This window comes from Sarcophilus harrisii, chromosome 1, assembly GCF_902635505.1.
Source record: "Sarcophilus harrisii chromosome 1, mSarHar1.11, whole genome shotgun sequence".
Lineage (NCBI taxonomy): Eukaryota > Metazoa > Chordata > Mammalia > Dasyuromorphia > Dasyuridae > Sarcophilus > Sarcophilus harrisii.
The window spans coordinates 620,085,379-620,105,961 of NC_045426.1; the positions used below are offsets into that span (position 1 = coordinate 620,085,379).

Sequence of the window (20,583 nt, forward strand, 5' to 3'; positions counted from 1 at the left end):
CATCACAATTTGACTTTTATTATTGTTTTCCTGCTTTAATCTGTTCCTATGATTCCAATCTACACTTCCCATTGGTATGTAATATGAAGAGTGGGCTCAAGTTATCACATTATTAACCTTAATGCATTGTTTTTATAACATCCCTATTCTATTCAAAGACATTCGGTATACCTTGACTACCTGCAGAAAAAAAGTCTAAATTTCTTACCATGTTCTTTTTGACCAATCCTAGTTTAGTTTTATCCCACTTTTTCCACTTCATTTTTATGACATCTTTTTTTCTAATCTTTTCTAAATTTCTTTTTTAAATTGTTTTTATTTTCCCCAATTACATGTAAAACTTTTTTTTTTTGGTTTTGATTATACATGTACATTTCTTTCTTTCTTTCTTTTTTTTTTTTTTTTTTACATATCTCCATATGCATCATGTTGGGAGAGAAAAATCAGAACAAAAGGGAAAAACAAGAAAAAAAAAGAGAGAAAAAGAAAGTGAAAATAGTATATGTTAATCTACCTTCAGTTCTTATTATTCCTTTTGGAGTCTTCTATCTAAATTTCAGGAAAAGTGACAATTATCCAAGCCATTTTTCCTGTTATTTTCTATCCCTATGCCTTTACATCAAACTATTTTTCATTCCTTGAATAGAATGTCAAAATCTTTGATTTATTTTTAACACTCAACTACAAGTCACCTCCTCTATGAAGGCCTTCTGGAACTTCCACTCCTCATCCTTACCACCACTATAAAAAGTCATTTACTAGAATTTCTCATAATACTCTGACTGGAATATTCCTTAGTACATCTTATATTATATATTAGTATATCTTATATTATATATTATTTAGAATTATGGCCATGTGTCTACTTGTCTTCTTCCATCACCCAAATTAGATTGTTAGCCTGTAATAAGTAGCTTCTGGTATATTGACCAGATTCCAGGTTAGTGGAGCCTTGCACATAGTAGAGACTTTCTAGTATATCAAACCAAATAGATGTGAATTGTTTATTAGCTGAGTTATCAGTTGAATGTGCTCGGGGGAAACAGATACTAATGCACTATATGTTGATTCTTGTCTGAATGTTCTGGAAGTACCTGTAAAAATATTTTAGAAAAATTAGGAGAAAATAGCAGTTTTTCCCTTCCTGATTTTCTTTTCAACTTGGAGATAAAGGAAAAATTAATTTTAGCTACTAATAGCCTAGATGGCATCTTTTATAGAGTCTGCAATGCAGAAAATTTTGCATTCTATTTTTTTATTTATCTTTTTGTATTATCCCCAAATCTCCCTTAACAATAATCCAAAACGTAAATAATTGCTTTTTGAAAATTCTTCTTCCCCTTCGTATTTATCATCTCTTTCCCATATTTCTCTTCTTTCTCCTTTTCTTTCCCTTCTTGGACATTAATGATAAAAGGGTTTCTAATGGATTATATCTTCTCAGCAGTTTAGACTTAAGGCCTCTTTGCTAACTGGTTTCTCATTATTAATATCCTTGCAATTATGGTTAGAAATGGATAAAGGGCAGATTTGCTTTCTTCATATCTCCCTCCCAAAGCAATGCAGGGATTGTTTAGATATTAGCATAGAATGACTTCATGCCTGAAACACTTCAGTATAGAATGATAATGTCTACCTTGTATAACAACAGAATAATTCCAAGAAGCATTCTGGTTTTATATTTCAGTAAAACAATTAAAATGTCATCTTTTTACTTGGCAGTGACATTAGATAGACAAATATCAATTTTTTTTTGCCACTTTCATCAATGTATATATGATCAACATTGGTTAGCTTGACTATTATGATCAAAACCATCTTTGAAATCATTTTACTATTAGGGCATACTAATCTAAGATAAGTTCAAAGATCAGAGGTAAAATAGTATTTTTTGGGGGGCTCAAACTTCTTCTAGATATTTACCTTTTCAAATAATCATACCTTTTTAACTAGAAATGATGTGCTGGAGCCAGCTTAAACTGGTAGTGTGGAAGAATTGATTGTTAAATTTTCAGTGTGAGCATCTACAAGATGGAAATTGGCAAATGGCACAAACCAGAGGTTGATTTATTATTTTGTTGATTTCTAGACTTAAGGAAGTATGGAGAAAATGTGAATAATTCATATTATACTCAAAAGTGACTAATGTGCACATTTTTTTTGGGAAGGGGGAAAGCTGATTACTAACATTTCCCAGTGTACTCCCAGAAGCTCAGGAATTATTTAATCTAATATTCATTTTAGAGATGAGGGCCCAGAGTGTTTAAATGTTTTTACCAATGTCACATAAATGACAAGTTGCAGTAAGAGTATATTTAGGATCTTATTTTAATGATTAAAATTCAAAGTGAGGAGCCAGACCTTAATTTTTACATGGCCTAATTGTTAACTATAAATTCGCAAGGATCAGATTATAGCATCTAAATTATAAAGAATTGGAGATCATTTGGTATGTATAGTATACTTGATCATATGGTAAGTATGAAGGCAGAAGGCTATACTGGCACAATTGCAATTTTGAGAAAAAGTGAAGAAGGACTACAGACTATTGGGTAGGGTAGATACTCTGTAGTTAAACTTCTGGGGAAATAGAGACAAAGGTCACACAGGGTGACAAGCATTACTAAAATGCTTCATTAGAACAAATTGATAAAAAAAAACCAGATTCATTTGATGGTTAAGAAAGGGTGATCTGAATGCATTGGTCTTCTGTTAAGAAGATCTCAATTTGAATGCTGGCATTATAAATCGGACACTGGAGAAGTGACTTTACTCTTCATCTGTAAAATGGGATTAATAATGTTTCTTTATCTATTTCCCAGATTCATTTTGAAGTAAAGGCTTTGTAAAATGAGAAATGTGTATTTAGAAGTGAGTTCATCATCTAATCCAAATTGTCTCAATTTTATAGAAGAGAAATTGAGGCTAAGAGCTTAAGTCAGAACTCAGAAACACATTTAATGAGTCCTAATTTAGTGGTCTTTCCATTATATTGTGTTCATTCTATAGCATCATCATGATGATCTTCTTTCAGTTTTATTTAGTGATTTCAGGCTTGCAAAACTCTTTTAACACATTATTTCAGCCTTATATCCTTGTGATCCTCACATGATCCCAGTGAGTATTGGGGCTATTATTATCCTTATTTTACAGAGAAAATAATAGGCAGAGAAAGGTCATAGAGCAGAAAGCATCTGAGGAGAGGTCTGAACTAAGGTCTTCCTAACCCCAAGTCATACCTTCCATTAGACACTTTGTCCAGTCTTCTATCCTTACTAATATCCCAGACATTAATATACCCCTAATATTAAAAGATGGATATCCATGGGCTTCTTAATTTTCTCCTTGTGGTCAGGAGAGAACATGCATCATCTCATTTACAACTGTAATAAGCAAAGCATTCATTAAATTAATTGCTATGTATAATCTAGATTTTATCTTCATGTTCCAAATTCATCACTCTAATCATTGTCATTGGGCAATTTGGTGACACAGTGGATAGAACACCATGCCTGAAATCAGAAAGACTCATCTTCCTAAGTTCAAATATGCCCTCAGCCACTTATTAGTCCTGTGATTCTGGGCAGGTCAGATAAACTTGTTTTCCTCAGTTCCTCATCTGTTAAATGATCTGGAGAAGGAAATGGTAAGCCACTTCAGGATCTTCACCAAAAAAATTCCAAATGGGATCACAAAGATTGGGATATGACTGAAATGACTGAACAACAATCATTGTCATTACAAGATGAATTCAAAAAGGGATATTTAAAATTTTTCCTAAGAAATAATTTAAGTCCCTTGTTTTATTAAATTCTTTTTATCCTTTGCTTTTTAAGTTAAAAAAAAAGTAGTATCAGGGGGCAGGATATAAGTACAAAATAAGAAGAAAACTCATATAACAGTTGGAAGCATATTCTCTTGGCTTGGTTATAAGATAGACTATTATTTATAGATCAGGAGAAAATGGATTTAAATCTAGAGTCAGAATCTGGGCACTATACCGATAATGAGTTAATGAACTAAGAAATAATGAAGAAAAGAATTCTTATTCTTAATTCACTTTCACACATATCTGGGTATTTTCTGAAGTTTATCAATGTTTTTGAATCCTCATTTTAGCCAAAAATTAACACTATTTCTGGCATAAAGTATGCTTATGGACTGATTAGCTCAAAAAATGCCAAACTCCAAAGAAAAATCAGTTACTGATTTTTAGATTTCATTAATTCATTCACTGAATGTTCTTTCAGTAAAGATTAAACAGTTACTGAGTGTGAGGCTCTCTTAGGTGCAGATAATACAAAAATTAAATATAGTCACAATACTTTCTATCAAGATGGGGAAAATCTAATGGAGAAAAAGTAATGTACACAGAAAACTGTGAAAACGTGATTAGAATCAAGAAGCGTTCCAGACCAAGTATTACAAGGAAAGAGAGGCTGGAGAGATTACATTCTCAAATCTTGTACCATTATTTCCTCCTCCATTCATTTTAGACCTGACAGTAACATGGAGTAGATGAGGAACATCCAGAAGAATATTAAATATCAATATTATTATCATTAAATTTCCAGTTTTTTTTTTATTGGTACACAGCAATGTAGCCATGGATATATTTCCAAAAAACAAAGCATAAAGGCACTTGAGCATTTTCATTTTCATAGAAGTGGCCAATTAATTGAACATAATCATCACTAACTCATGGCAAACTTCCAGTTGTCATAAATAGTGTGAAATGAATACAAAAATAAAAACAAAACCTAAAACATCCTTTACAAGAAAATTAAAAAGTTGCTTGGAGGATATTAGTGGAAATACAATTTAAATCATGTAAGGCTTGTTTTCAAATATTAGATACTAGAAAGCCAAAAAGTCATTTGAGTTAGGCAATAGGACAGTTTGAAGAGAGAGAGAGAAAGAGAGAGAAAGAGAGAGAGAGAGAGAGAGAGAGAGAGAGAGAGAGAGAGAGAGAGAGAGAGGAGAGCCGTGTCTTCCCACTGTATTTGGAATATCCTGTTCAAAGGAATATCCTGTCTACTCTTTATAGAAAAGCTTAAAAAAACTTACTGATAATGTTGCCAATTCCAAGATACAAAAATCGATGGCAATTTTTCCTTTAAGCCCTGGCTCTTTTTACATTTTCTAATGCGTTACAGTGTTTCACACTATTTGATTCTTGTTGGCCCAAACCTCAGTCTGCTGGTATACAGGATGATCTGTTTCTTTGGTATAGAAGAGTATAAGTTTAAAAAAATACATTTTGTGAAAAGTCACCCAAGACATACTAGGTATAAGTTTATAGGGTATTGGAGTAGAAGAAATCTTAATGATCATTTTGGAGCACATCCTCAAATTATAGGTGAAGAAACTTTTAATTCAGAGAGGTGAAGAGACAAATTAAGGTAGTGTCAGAGATGAGGCTATATTCTCTGACTCCTGAAGGAAGGGTACATTTCATTTAAATAGAGTTTTGGAGAAATAGTTTTCTAGTATATAATTAGTAGGTCAAAAATATGTTGTCTCTGGGAGAAAACAATCAAGATATGTATTTCATGTAATCACAGAATGTTAGACCTGGAAGTTGTATGAACATAGAACTTTAGAAAGAAACAGAAAAGATGTTATAGATCTTAAGCCTAATCATTCATTTTGCTGGGAAGGAAACTGAAATTCATAAAATCAAAATAATTTACCCAGAGTCACACAGCTATCATTATTATTAATAATAATAGTACCATCTATATATCAATTTTAAAATATATTATTTTCCCCTCCCAACAAACCTGGAAGATATCTTCTAGTATTATGATTATTTTATAGATGAGGAAACTAATATAGACAGATGTTTAGGAACTTGCCCAGACTTACACAGCTATTAAGCGGCTAAGACCATATTTGAACTTAGGGCTTCTTGGCTTTAGATCCAAGCATTTTATCCTCTGCTACATTACTGCCTTAACAGTAGTCAGAAGTCACACTGAAATCCAATATTCTTTCCTTAATAATATGCCAGTTTTTTCATGACTAGTATCTAGTTATGATCAGTAGATTAATCTGTTTTTTTCTGGGTCTTTTAAAAAGCTAATCTGTCAAACTTATATTTGATGACTTAATGTTGTGTCCTTATAAAATACCTAAATAGTTTAGAAGTGGAGAAAAAAAATCAAGATTTGCTGCTTATAAAAGTGATCGAAAGTGAAGGTTTTAAAATAATAGAATCTATTTAATTCTTTTCCTTATCCTGGGCAATAATGTATACTACTGGATGATCTCATTAATAAGTTAATCATCAAATATACCAAGGCAAATATAAATGTTACAATTATCTGAATAAAATGTAAGTTCAATGAGGGCAAAGTCTATTTCATTTTTTATTTTTAAATCTTTAGGATAAAATACCTGTAACAAATCAGATACTTAATAAATGACTGTTGCTTTGAGTTGAATATTTAGTTGTGATGTCTGCAAACATGTAAGTGCATGCATATACCTAGGCAGACAACCAATATTTAATATTGAAGGTAAGTCCAAGATTTTTTCCCATAGATTTTCTTTATGTATTTTATTTCTGGTAAGGTTGAAAACCACAAACAACTGTTTCAAAATGTAGATAGAAGATCCACTCATGAAAAGTAGCTTACTTTCTTCCTGAGAAGTTATTTTGATGGTCACAATTGAACAAAAGTGTGTTTCCTTTGGTGCCCATATGTATGTGAGGCTTGATTGGTTTCATTAATTTGTCTTTACACAGCAAGTTTATCTTTTAAAATGAAACAATTATATTGTAACAAGAATAAACAAAATATAGATTACTGTCTTCTCAGGGCCAATAAACACCATTTTAAGGTGCTCATACTTCATGATGTAGACTAACCTGTAATTGTAATCAAGCTAGCAATATAAGTACAGTCTTATCTTATGAAAGTTATTTTGTTAATAAATGTTACTTTTGGAATTTTTCTATATTTTCTATATTTATACAAAAATATCCTTGCAGTATATATTTACTGTTGCTAAAAATGGAATGATGGCCAATAAAAAGAGTCATCAGTGGTAATGGAAAAAAAAATACACCTGAATTAGTAGTATAACATTTGAATTTCAACTCCTTTAATTAAGAATCCACATTATCCAACACTGTCACATAAGGAAAGTGATATTATTATGCAGAACATTTAAAAATCACATCTAGATTAATTGTGTCTAACATTTATTATACTTTGTAGAGGCATAGTTCAAAGCTGTGGGGCCAAATGAGAAGAGGCCAAAACATTTAGAAGATCTAACTTATTTGAATTTTTCTACCCAAATGTAGACCAGAATAGGAACTTAATACCATCAATAACATTTTATTGTTGTTGCATAATTTCTGTCTTGTCCAAGTTTTCATGACCCCATTTGAAAATTTCTTATCAAAGATGCTAAAGTGGTTTTCAATTTCCTCCTCCAGTTCATTTTACTGATGACAAAACTGAGGCAAGTAGGGCTAAATAATTTGCTCACAATCACACAGTAAGTAAGTGTCTGAGGCTGAGTTTGAACTCATGAAGATGATTCTTTCTAATTCTAATCCCAGTTCTCTATACACTGCACCATCAATAACATCAAATAGTTTTTAAAAACAAAAACACCACTAGAACTATATAGATTTCCAGAACTGTTAGATTCATTTGAGGCTTTATATGGATTATAGATTCTTTCATTCATGTGAGATCTCTGCTACTTATTGTAACAGCAAATTGCTTTATGTAGACATTTTTATAAATAGAACATCTTTTATACTCTGAAACCCTTTGAATTTTTTTTTAGATTTGCTTTTACTTATGTGACATATTACAATTTTTTTCATTCAATTTGAATTTAGATTCCAAGTAGGACATGTGCTTGAGCAGAGAGTTTTGGATCTTTTTTTAGTCCAGAATGAAGAATACAAGTTCATATTTTTCACATTTCTTAAATTCATCAGAATGATAATGTGAATTATTCATATGGAAACTATGTTGATTTTCTGCATTTCCTTATTTGATAAGCTAATAAGAAGGAATATTAGCAAAAAAATGGAATAGAACTTTGTTTTCACTTCAGTTGTTAAATTAATTGATTTAAATACATTGTTTAGCATTAATGCCATTAGCAGTCATGGGTAAAAAGAAAATGTGTTTGATTATATTTGAAGATTTCTTGTGGCCTAAAGCCTGAATTCCCTTTTGTTCCCCCCAAAAATGATCTTATAGGAAGAAACAAAGAAAATAAAGGATGCAAATCAAAAAGTATTATTTTAAAGGGGAGAGCACTCCTTAGAGATATTGGTTATTAGTCATAGAATCAAATACTGTAACAATGACTGTGCAAACTTCCATATTGGGAAGACAATAAGCATGCATCAGGATAATGGAAGTGATCAATTACCAGCCATAATAATGTTCAGAAAATTGACCCTTTTAAGAATGGTCATAAGACAGATGCATTTTTTTCAAGACTAGACTTCATTCCTGATTAGGCATGTCTCTCCACAATTTCTCAAGGACATAGCAGGATCCAGTTGATTTTATCAAGATATTGATGATCTGTAGCAATAGTGAGTCTCTTAGAATTATGCTCATTGAACTTCTTTGAGTCCACCATATCCTTGATATTCTCACAACCCAGAATTTGAGTAATAATTTGGCTGATAAACTAATAGACCATATCTCTATGCTAAACTGAATATTCCACAAAAGAAACTGGTACTTGAGAATATAAGCAATCCTAAAATAACCTTGTCAATCTCAATTTTCTCATCTATAAAATGAGCTGCAGAAGGAAATGGAAAAGAAAATCGAGCATATTTGCCAAGAAAACCCCAAGTGAAGCACAAAGAGTTAAAATCTGAAACAATTGAAGAAATAGGAAATGGAGTACAGAACAAGATTATGTGTGGAAAAGAAACTGATTTACCCATGGACACCGAATGCAAATATTTGCATACTTTTAAATTTAAATGATTTGATCTATGCAATTGTTATTATGATAGGAGGAAAAACTCATGAGAAGAGACTTTTTGACATGGAATTTGTTTTTAGCAACTGTGGTAATTTATTTTGGGGAAGCCCTTTGAACAAATAAGATCTTGTATGGAATTTGGCAGAATTTCAATTTCAAAAATTCCACTGCTGGTCTTTTTGTTTAGACTTCCTCTGATTCAGAGGCAGGGTGGTAAGAAGCTTATATTTCCACCAGACTAACTTCTATACCTTAGGATTTGTGCAAGTGAGGAGAATGAACAGAAAGTCCTTTTCCTTTCAAGGAAAGTATGAAGTTTACATTTCCTTTCATGGGGACTGGAGCTGTCCTGATCAGAGGTGGGAGTGATAAAAAGAATCTCTTAACAGACTCATTATACATTTTTTCCCCCTATAACTATTAGGGACCTTCTTAAGACTTTGAGAAGGAAGATCTAGTAGAAGAAACTGGACATGTTTAGACAATAGAAGAGAAAATTGAGAGAGGATATGAAGATATGATAGATATTTATTTGAAGTATTTGAAGGTCTGTCATGTGGGTAAGGGATATGATTTGTTCTCTTTGACCCCAAAGGAATGAACTGAGGCTTAGTAAACTGAAAAAAAAAATAAACAAACTAACTAAAAGTCAAAAGTCCTTTTAGAGGATAGATCTACTATTTGTCAGATACATTTTATTGGATTGTAAAGTGTAATATTCTTCTCTAAAATAAAATGTTCTCTGGGAGTAGGTTTCTTTGGGGGGGGGGCTTCTGGAGGCAGCCTTAGTTTCAGTTAATCACCCCAAATGCAGCCAGGAGTTAAAGTCCAAATCCTTTATTTTCTCCTTCAAAGTCTTGTCTCTTTTCCTGAGGCCCCATTAGTTTTAATAGAGGCCTCTCTCCTTGGTTCCAAGAGCTTAAGTTGCCTTCTCTGGCTTGTGAATCTCCTCAACTGAATCCTGGCTGAGGCTCAGCACTTCTAGCAGGTTTCTGTCCTAGTGAGCTTGTCCTCTAATGGCCTTGTCCTTTAGTAGGCTTGTCATTTTTGTGGGCCTGTCCTTCCTAGACCTGAGATCTCCTCCTTATATGTCCCAGACTGAGTATACACCAATCATTATATCACTAGGAAACCATTATTTGTTGTAGGATTAAATCAATCCTAAACTAGATTTAACCACTGTCTTCTCAATTCCACTTAGTACCTTGTTTCAAGTTCTGGCCCATAACATCTCCTTTTAGGATCAGATCAATCATACTGAACCAAGCTAAATTAGATAATTATTGTCTCTGTCATTTCCACTGACTTAGTACCTTGTAAGAATCCTAATAGTAAGGAATTTTTCTATGATTTGTGTTTTTCCCCATTGTATCTGTATTCTTTCCCTTTGGGTTTTCACCAAAATCAAGAACAATCTCCTTCCATCCTAATGTCATAGAACATTGGAAGTGCAATCAACATCATTTAATGAAAATAGCTATGAATGCAGATGCGTTTATGGGCACTAAGCAAGTATCTTATAAAAGTTAAGTGCTTAAAAATGTTTGTTTAATTGAATTATTTGGTGCAAAGATTTATAAAGTATGGGCATAAAAACTCAAATGAAGTCCTCAGAAATAGCAATTCCTTTATCTCTATTCTGCTAAGAATTTCTATTAACCTGGAATAGATGAGTGATGAAGAAATCATTTTGCTTTTCCTGACCTAAAATTATATGAGCCTGAATTTTAGTATAGGTCTAAAAGAGGAGGTGCAGAAGGAACTAGTATGTGTTGGATTTGTGAGGCTTTTCTCCTAAAAATAGTTTTTATAAGAAAAAACTAATTAATGTAAATATGCATTAATTTAAAAATTCTAAATTCATATTATGTGAATGAAAATCCTATTTTTACACAAAACTTTTTAATGGAAATGCCAGTTTCATGAAATAGAAAGACCTGATTCTAAGGAAAATTTGAATAATGCTTGCAAATCTTTTGTGTGTGTTCTGATGTTGTTTTGTGTGCTTTTAATCATTAATAAAGGAGAAAAGGAAGCATAACATGTCACTTTATATTTTCTCAGATCACTGTTCAAACACAAAATATTTTTTTTTCTGAGAAAATTACTAAGGTAAATTAATTATTTCCATTCTCACTTTTTCCCACTAGGAAACACATTTTTACATAATGACTGCAGGTTTAAATTTATCACATAAAAATTTTTTTTTAATGGAAAAATGCTTTTTAATTTGCTTAGGAAAGTGTCAGATCTGGGAACAGTGGAATGGAGAATAAGAAAATAGACAACAGGTCAGAAAAGTAAACAGTAATGTGAAATGGCCCCTACACCCGAGGTCCTCCAATCTTCCTGGTATATAGAAAAGCCTAGATAGTCTTGGATCAATGGCATGTTGGAGCCACATTGAAAGAGTTGCTGATAGTTAAATCTTTAGTGGAGGCATTTGCACCTAAGAAATAAGTAGCCTGCATGTCAGAACCTAATTTATCATTTTGTTGTTCATGAAAGTGATAAGAAAAAAATTAGTAACACATTTAAATTAAAAGTATATCAAGCATAATTCTCTGAGAGACCACTGTTAAAATTTCCCAGCATACTCCTGCATAGAATTGTATGTATAGAGTTGGAAGAGACTCAGAGACCATCTAGTTCATACCCTTAATTTTACACATAAGTAGAGAGTCCTTAGCATATTAATTGATTTGGTTAGCATCATAAAAGCATTTGAATACAGGTTTTCCAATTCTAGAGTCAGCATTCTTTTAACAGTGCTATGAAAAGCTGAAAATTTTATTATATGAACAAGAAGAAACCTGAAAAATGACCTAATTCAAGAAATATCCTCCTACCCCCCACACCTCATTTTACAGCAAATCTTAAGGTTTAGTGCTTAAATTATTTTTTTTTTCCTCCACAGCAAATCACTGGCAGATCTGGGACCCAAACTTCCAGTTCTCCTTGGTTAAAAAACTGGAATAACCATATTTACACTCTAAGAGATTGCATCTATCACAATAGGCTTTTTTTTTTTCCTGGGGTCAGAAGAGACCACCTATAGACCCACAATTACTTTTCTCTATGCCTTTAAAAGCTCCCAAATAGCAAATGGAAAGAGGGTTTGAAGAGATGTTTTTTGTAGTCTATAAGAAAAATACCTATTTTTCTGGCAGTATCCCTGCTGTTCCCAGTTCTCCTTCTCACTCCCTCCGAAAACAGCTATTTTGGCTTTGAAGTAGTTAAAAAGGTAGGCTTATTATCAAGCCAAAATTTGCCTCTACAACTACTATCTCTATAACTACTAACTAAAGCCAATTGAATCTGTATTTCTAGTGAAAAACCTTGACAATGCTTAAATACAGTTGTCAGTGATCCCCTTCTACCCTCCACCTTTTTTTATCCCTTCTCTTCTTTGGGCTGAATATCCCTACAGTATCTTTAATTGATTCTTTGTTTAACTGTATAATGTCTATTGAGAGCTATAATTGATTTTAGAACCATGAAGGTCCATTTATTTACACAGCCAAAGTTGAGATTTTGGATGGAGATCTATTTTACCCTAAATTACCTGGATTGGCTGTGGGGACAGGCTCTTATAAAAATGAAAATTATACCCCTTTGTTTACCTTTGATTGCCTTCTGTATATTTTTATATCATATTTTTCATCTTAGATTATAAACTATTTGAGGTCAGGGATTGTTTATTTGTCTCTTTTTGGATTTCTAGTCTTTAATGTAGTGCCACTTAATAAATGTTTATTTATTGATTGATTGATTATGGAGTTACAATCCAGAGTTTTCTTTCCCAGAATACATTTTAAAAATCAATTACCCCATGGACAATTACAGAAAAAGATGGAAATCTTCAATCTTTTACAATTGTTACTCTACTCAGAAATTCACAAGCCTCTTTAGTTATACAATTGAAATTAACAACAATAACAATAACAACCAGACTTCCAAATATTTATTAAGTATCTACTATGTGTCAAGCTCTTGGTAAGCATTTTACCAATATTATCTCATTTGATCTTTACAACAACCCTGGGAGTTAGGTGCTATTATTATTTCTATTTTACAGTTGAGGAAGTTGAGACAGATAGAAGTTAAATGCCTTGTCTGGGGTCATATATCTTGGATGAGAATGAATTTGAACTCAGATCATCCTAATTGGAGTCCCAGTGCTCAATTCACTGAGGCACCAACTCGATGTAACTAAAATCAAAAATTATTTTGAATATATTTTGTCTAGAATTGCCTAGAAAGCCTAGAATTCATGATCCAAATAAGAAAACATTTATTAGGATTATACACTTAGCACTGGAAAAAAAAACAAAAAACAAAAACAAAAACAACTTATCTGAAGCTCACATAGATGAAATTAACTTGCTCAAGGTCAAACAACTAATAAGTATAAGGTAGGGTTTGAATCCAGGTTTTCCTGACTCAAGTAACTTTTAACACTATTCTAATAGAGTTTAGTTACTAAGCGGTACAGTGAAGCATGGAATGAGAATAGACCTGAATTCAAATTTGGCTTTAGATATTTAACTAGTTATATAACCATGGGCTTAATCTCTGCTGTCCTCAATTTCCTCAACTGTGAAATGGAATTCATAATAGCCCTTCATTCACCAAGATATGATGAGGATCAAAAGAGATGATATTTATGAAGTGTTTGACACATTGTATATGGTACTTAATAATTCCTTAACCCCTTTCAAGATCAGTGCTCTAGTCACATAACAAACAGGAAATTGGTTTGATTATAAAGTGATTTCTAGACACATTCATTTTTTAAAAAATGAGATTTTGGAGAGACTAATCTTAAAGATTTCTTGTTAAAAATAAAACAAACCTTTATCTGTTTTCCACTTCTTTTGACCTTCCAATGGAAGCAAGTACATCTAATTTTAAAACTGAGACAAAGTTTTCTTAGTATTTTTAGTTGTATTGGCTATTAGATTTTTAGTTATCAGTTTTGCCTTTTCTTCTGTACCTCACCAATGCTCAAGCATTTCAAACTGGAAATCAAACTTAAATAAGTATTGCTTCTTGAGTTTTCATGTTTAAGATGGTTTAAAAAAAGGAAATTCTGGTTGTACCTTGAACAAGTCTGTGTTCATTCATGTTGGTTTGATGATTCCCTAAGCTGAGTGATGGATGGTCACTGTGGCAGCTGAGCTAAGATGTACAGAATTGTTCAACAGAGCTTGGCACTAAATTCCTTGAGCTGGAAAGTCCCCTGCTGTTCTTCCCTGAGGCCTCTGCTCATTGACAAGGGGGAACCACAGCAGATAATGGACTCCCCTAGCTTCTCTGAGTTGAAGCTTGTCCGTAAAGATCAGTTCTAAAGAACAATACTGTTTCCTTGCATTGGGAGATTTCACCTCGCCTTTCCCTTTCCTGTAGAGGGTCAAGTTAGTACTCTGCATCAGCTGGTATCTGCTCTGATTAGGGACCAAAAAGCATTCTGAGAATGAGTAGCTACTAAGAAAACAGAAAAGCAATATATACATATATATCTTTTAAAAATATAAGGTTCTGTTTGGTGGAGAAAGTTCTAGACCTATATTATGGGAGTTAGAAGATCTTGGGGGTAAAAGTGGGAGGGGGGCAGAAATACTTCCAATGGGGCAGAATGGCAACTTGGGTTGTCACTTATGTTCTTAAGTAGTTGCCTAAGACAACTACTTGCTGAGGTTCATATAGTCAGCATCACATGACTCCCTTGGTGTCTTTTCACATGCTATATGTTTCTAATTTTTCAGGTATAATAATTAGGAGTTGACCACTGTGGAAAAGGGACCTGGTGGGATGATGATGGAATAGGAAGAGTTAAAATTAGCCATTTCCATTTTATTCCAACATAAATACCACCCAGTCATTAATTAATTGAATGAGAAATGATGAAGATCCAAGGAAGCATTCTTTCTTTTCTCCTTATAGAAGGTGGCTATGCCTGGAAAAAAAAGAATCTCTGCTTCAGTTACTATAGATTCTATGACAAGAACCATCATTTCCTTCCATGGCCTTTAGTCCACTCATGACTTCAAAACAAAAACAAAAACAAAAAAAGAAAAGAAAAAAGAAAAGCCAAAACAAAAGCAAGACTAGACCCTAGCACTATCTTTACTCCCATGGATATTTACAACAATTTACGTTGATAAAACAGAAGCGGCTACCATGACCCCACTACCTTATGCTCCAGGCTGGAGTCTTTAAACATCAGTGAGAAAGGCTTGATATGCTCTCTTCTCAATTTATCGCCACTCCGTAAGTCGATGGTGTGCTCTATTCTCTTGTTAATTTCCTCAGGCCCAGACTGGACATGCAAAGCTTGTGCAAGATGGTTTGGAAGCAGATTTATTGAATTTCTTGTTAGGGCAGCCAGAGTCTAGGGGAAAGCACATGCACAAAGAATAAACCTGCTAGTCCCCTTTGGGTTAAAAAATAAAATATTTTAAAAAATGCAATGTTTTTAGATCATGTCGCATTGCAAACTGTAATGGCATTCCATGCATTTTTATTCAGTGAAACCTACAGGAAGTGGAAAGTCAAGAATCCTTTCAGAGAAACATATTACAGCACAACAATCTGTTGCTTTTATGTCACATATGAGAGAGGGCACTTCTCCCTCTGTGTAGGTGCACTGAATTCCTTTGGTTAAAGGTTTGTATGCTTGAAAACAGAATCATAGCATCACACACACCATGTCAGAGCTGGAAAGGACCTTAGAGATCACTGAGACCAAGAGGAATCTGTGCCCAAAGGGAAGGGACTTGCCCAAGTTCAGATCTGGGCCCAGTCTCTAAGAGAGTCCTTCCCTGGTAATGAGAGAAAGAGAAAAAATAAAGCAAAGAACCAACTAGAGGCAAATTCCAAGAAGTCCACAGATGCGATCTGCTCCAACATGAAATCAGAGTTAGATTCCGCAGCTTCCTGTGATCTTTCATTTGGCTGTGGGGGAGATAATTTATGGAGCACCATGTTGCATTTTTTTCTATCTGGAACTGGCTCTCATTTTTAACACTCTTTAAGGATAGATGGCCACCAACATGTTAATATACAGAGTTTATATTTCTGGACCACTTCACAATTTATAAGAAATGTGAGAGGTAGGAAGTGCAAGCATTCCTACCCTCATTTTACAAAAGAGGAAATTGAGGTTGACCTCAGATGTACATAGTGTTAGGGCTGAATCTCAGCCCTTTCCAAGACTAATTTACTAATTAATTTTGGATTTGCTCAAGTATGGAATTTTTGCCCATAAGCCACTACACATTCATATACTCATAAAAATCTAGAACATATCCTTTGAAAAAGAAAATGCCAAACAGAAGCATTCTCCTGTCTTTCTGGCATTTGTAGCTGAGAAATGGTATGATTGCTATGGTTGGTAATAAGATACTAAGGCTGACATAACAATAAGAGTTGACCTGGCATCTTCCATCTAAATATGATGAATAAACAACCAGCTGGAAGCCCATTTCAAAGCAAAAGACAAAAAGTACTATTTGGTCAAAATGGACTAGAGTGATCCAGAGAGAGAAGAGTTCTTTTACCTCTGAAGTAGTTCATGGGGATGGGGATTTGAGACTTCATGTAGCAAGGGGGAGGAGAGTAGAGTCTCACAGTGTATCACTGAATGCTCAATCTGCTCCTTTCTCCAGTATTTCATTCAGTATTTCAAGGGCACAAATTATATTGAGCAAAACGTCCAGAGGGGGAGAATTTCAAAACCAGAATAAATATATATAGTCTAAGCCTTCATCTGAGAGGTGAAATTGAGTGACCTGGTATCCCAGTGCACAGGACTAGTCAGAAATCTATTAGCCTATCAAAAAAATCACATTTGAGAGAATTTTTGTGAATATAGCCTCAAAATGGAAAAAAAAAATGAGGCTAAGAGGGGCAATTGCATCCAAGATCACCCAGTCAATGAATCAATGACTGAGCTAGGAGTAGACAGCGGGTTTTGCATTTCCCAGGCCAGAATTCCTTTTCATTATCTCTGAACAAAGGGTAGGAATTTATATGGTCTTAGGCCCCCATCTATTTTATGGAAATGTGTTATATCTTCACTAAGGGTTCCAATGGGATTATAGTTATAGTATTATGGGATGATAGATCTCAAGAAAGTGATCTTAGAAGAGATGGACTACCCTTCTCATTTTACAGAAAAGGGAAATTGAAGCACAAAAGACTAAACGACTTGCCCCAGATCCTATAGGTAGTATATGTGAGAAATCTGGGAAAATTTGAAGAAACCTCTTCATCCTTGGTCTAAGACTTTCTGAGAGGGGTGGTCATTTGCAAATAAAGTGCCTAGTCTTGGCCAGTGACCTAGTGATTGTAAACTTTCAAACAAAAGAAAAAAGGGATTTCAGGGAAGAGAGAAGGGTATAGAAGCACATCTGCTAGGAAGAAGAGGGAGGGTAAACAGAGACAAGTCTTAGCACTATAAAGATAGGTGCTACAGAGACCAAAGTGCTGCTCTATTTTTTTCTGAATTAAATACTATTAGAAGAACCTCACTGGAAGCAGGAGATCAGCAGCTTTTGTTTCTTGTCTGCTGTTGAATATTTGAGGAAAAGGTTTTTGTAACATCAGGCAGGTATCTGAATTTATTTTGTTCTCTTTGAAGGAAGCATGAAGGAAGAACATACAGCTCTGGTTGGGCTTTTTATTAACTGGCTTATAGCTATGAGGATACTGCCATCACTTACTATCAGTCAGAACTCTGTTGGCTAGCAAAAGGGCATGGAATTGAATATATACATACACATATATATTCAAAACAAAGATGTTTCCCCTTTTAAGTTTTCCTTCTATTGAACACAAATATTATTTCAGGTGTGTCACCTACATGTTCTCTCAGGCTAATATGGAGGGATATGGTGAAAACAATGCCATGCCTCCAGCATCTACAGGGTATAAACCAGCATGAAATTCAGAGTAAGGCCGAGTGTCCTGTGGTTGAGAGCTCAGTTCCCATTGGTTGTTACTGCTTCTGGCAACAGGCCAATGGAAATGTCCCAACTGAAGAGTTCTACCAAATGCTACTGGTTAATTTTGCAACTGCTCATTTCAAGACAGAAAAACAGAACTTTTTGTTATAGTTTTAAAAGGTTCTTAGCAGAGGGTTTGTCAAATTTTTTTTTTTGGTCAAAACAGCTAAGTCAAATATGAATGCCTTTCTTGATTTATTCATATCTGCTGATATGAGAGTAATAAAGATAATTTGTCCAGAAAGTCAACTCTCAATTACTGTGTACAGATTCTATACAATGCATCATCATACACTTTAGTTAAAAGTTCATTCTCTTTCTGTCTCTTTCTCTCTGTGTCTCTCTTGCTGTCTCTCTCTCTCTTGCACTCTGTCTCTCTTTCTCTCTCCCTCTTTCCTTTCTTTCTCTCTATCTGTCTCTGTCTCTCTGCCTGTCTCTCTGTCTCTGTCTCTTTCTGTCTCTGTCTCTGTCTCTCTCTGTAGTGTCTTCTTATTTTTCTATTTCAATTTGTCTAGTGAGTTTGTCAAGGGAGAACAAAATCATGTTAGCTTTATCTTAAATGACACAGCGAAGTAAGACCAGCAGGACAATTTGCTGTCAAAGTAATCCTATAATAATATTCTGTGACCTCATTAATTTACATACCATTTGTGGTTTGGGATGATCTGTGCCAATAATCCCCTTCATTACTGGATGTAATTGTGAGTTGACTAGACATTTAGTTTTAGCAAGAACCATAAAAAAATACCTACCAAGTGTCAATTTCACTGGAGAAATCTGCATGGAGTGTTTGGGATAATTTATGTTTTTTCTTAGTTTTTCTTCTACAGTCAGACCAGAATAAAATCTCTTGCAGTAGCATTTGGCTTTATCTTCAACAGTTCACAGAAACACAAAATTGAGTTAGTTCAGAAACATGCTAGATAATAGCACCAGTTTTTCGATACTATTTCCAACTGAAACTGACCTGTGAACTGTGGGGAACTATCCCTTCCATGACCAATTTATCTAATTGGCTCAGGAATAGAGAAATAAAAGAAGTGGAAGCATGAAGATGGAAGGAAATGTCATGAGAATAATGATAGATTTTTTTTTCCAGGAAAGTTTGTACCTATACATGGGAAAATCAGGGTTATGATGAATGGAATATGCCAGAGTTTGGGACTGAGCTGTTCTCTCATATTTGAGTAAAAAATATTGACATTGAACAGTTTACATTTAGAGTTCAAACTGACCTCAAAGGTCATCTAGCCCAATCTTTTCCTTTTTAAAATGAGGACACTGAGAACCAGTGAATTTAAGAGATTTTTTTTTAGGGTCACTCAGATGATAAGATGCAAAGTTGAGATTCATACCCAGGTGCTCTTTCCATTGCTCCAATCCTGACATCTGGTGACATAAAGTAGTATTTTTGCCACTCAGAAAATTCAGAAATGGTCTTCTTCTCTAGATCTGGCATTGACACAACTTATAAAAAAAAAGTTACTGCTTGAATCTAGCTTTCTGAAGATAAAAGTTCTTTCCAATCTAAATCAATCATCAGAAAATGAGATAATTAATGTAGATATTCATTTTTACATGACAATACTTAAAAAAAGTAGTCCCTAAGTATAGATGCAACTGGCAACTGACAAGGCATTCTGACCCTGAACCCTTTGTCTTGCCCAGTAATAATTTTCTGACACTCACTTCTCTGAAAATGGGCATCCCAATCCTCAGCCAAGTTGCTCCTTAGGTAACAAAAACATTTCTTACAACCAAGCTAAGGATTCAGTATTTTTCCAGATTGGTAGAGCATGACAGAATTTGTGTCAGTACTAAGCTGTTTACCAATCTTACATTCAAGAAATCATTAATTTTCTTATTTAGTACATTGAATCTATGGAGTTGAAACAGAAGCCAATTGTATATTTGTGTCTGATTTCCCCCTCACCATGTTATTCATGGAACACTCATCTTCTGTACACATCCTGTGACTTCATTGATAATGACAGACTTTGATATTTTTCAAGCCATATTCTACTGAGAAAGTTATCTGAGAGAATCTTTATAATTTTTAGTTATATGCATTTTCCCCATAAAATTGTAAAGTAACATTGAGCAAATTACTATCTCATTATGCTAAACCATAGAATCACTGCATCTGAAAGCTAGAAAGCATTTCAGAGGTCATCTAGTCTAAAACGATCATCAACAAAGGAATCCTGTCTGCAGTAGCTCTGATAGATAATCGTTCAGATTCTCTCTGAATATTTCCAGAGATAGGACACTCTGTAATTTATAAAATAATTTATTCCAATGATACATAGTTCTATTTACTGAAAGGGCCATCCTTAAAGAAGCAAATAACCACCCAGTGATCCTGGTGTTAACCTTTGAGAAAAGCTAGAATAACAATAATTTCCTTAACAAAATAACAACCCCATAAAATCTGAAGACAGGCAAAATATTATAGAAATAAGTAATACCTCTTACTATTCCCTTTTCCAGACTAATTATGTTTAGTCCCTTCAACAATTCTTCATACAGCATTTTTTTTTCAAGGTGCTACTCTCTTAGTTATTTTCTGTCACATACTCTCTAATCTGTTACT

At 33.8% G+C, this 20,583-nt stretch overlaps 1 protein-coding gene across 2 annotated transcripts in view; it reads right to left on the reverse strand.

Moving 5' to 3' along the window:
* ADCY8 (adenylate cyclase 8) overlaps positions 1-20,583 on the reverse strand; it is a 364,885-nt gene that overhangs the window by 108,717 nt on the left and 235,585 nt on the right. Inside the window, exon 8 of one of the 2 annotated variants that reach the window (XM_031947204.1) lies at positions 15,179-15,376. The exons of the other annotated variant lie outside the window; for it this stretch is intronic. Coding sequence (XP_031803064.1) covers positions 15,179-15,376 — 198 coding nt within the window. The remainder of the gene's footprint in view (positions 1-15,178; positions 15,377-20,583) is intronic. 2 annotated transcript variants of the gene reach the window in all.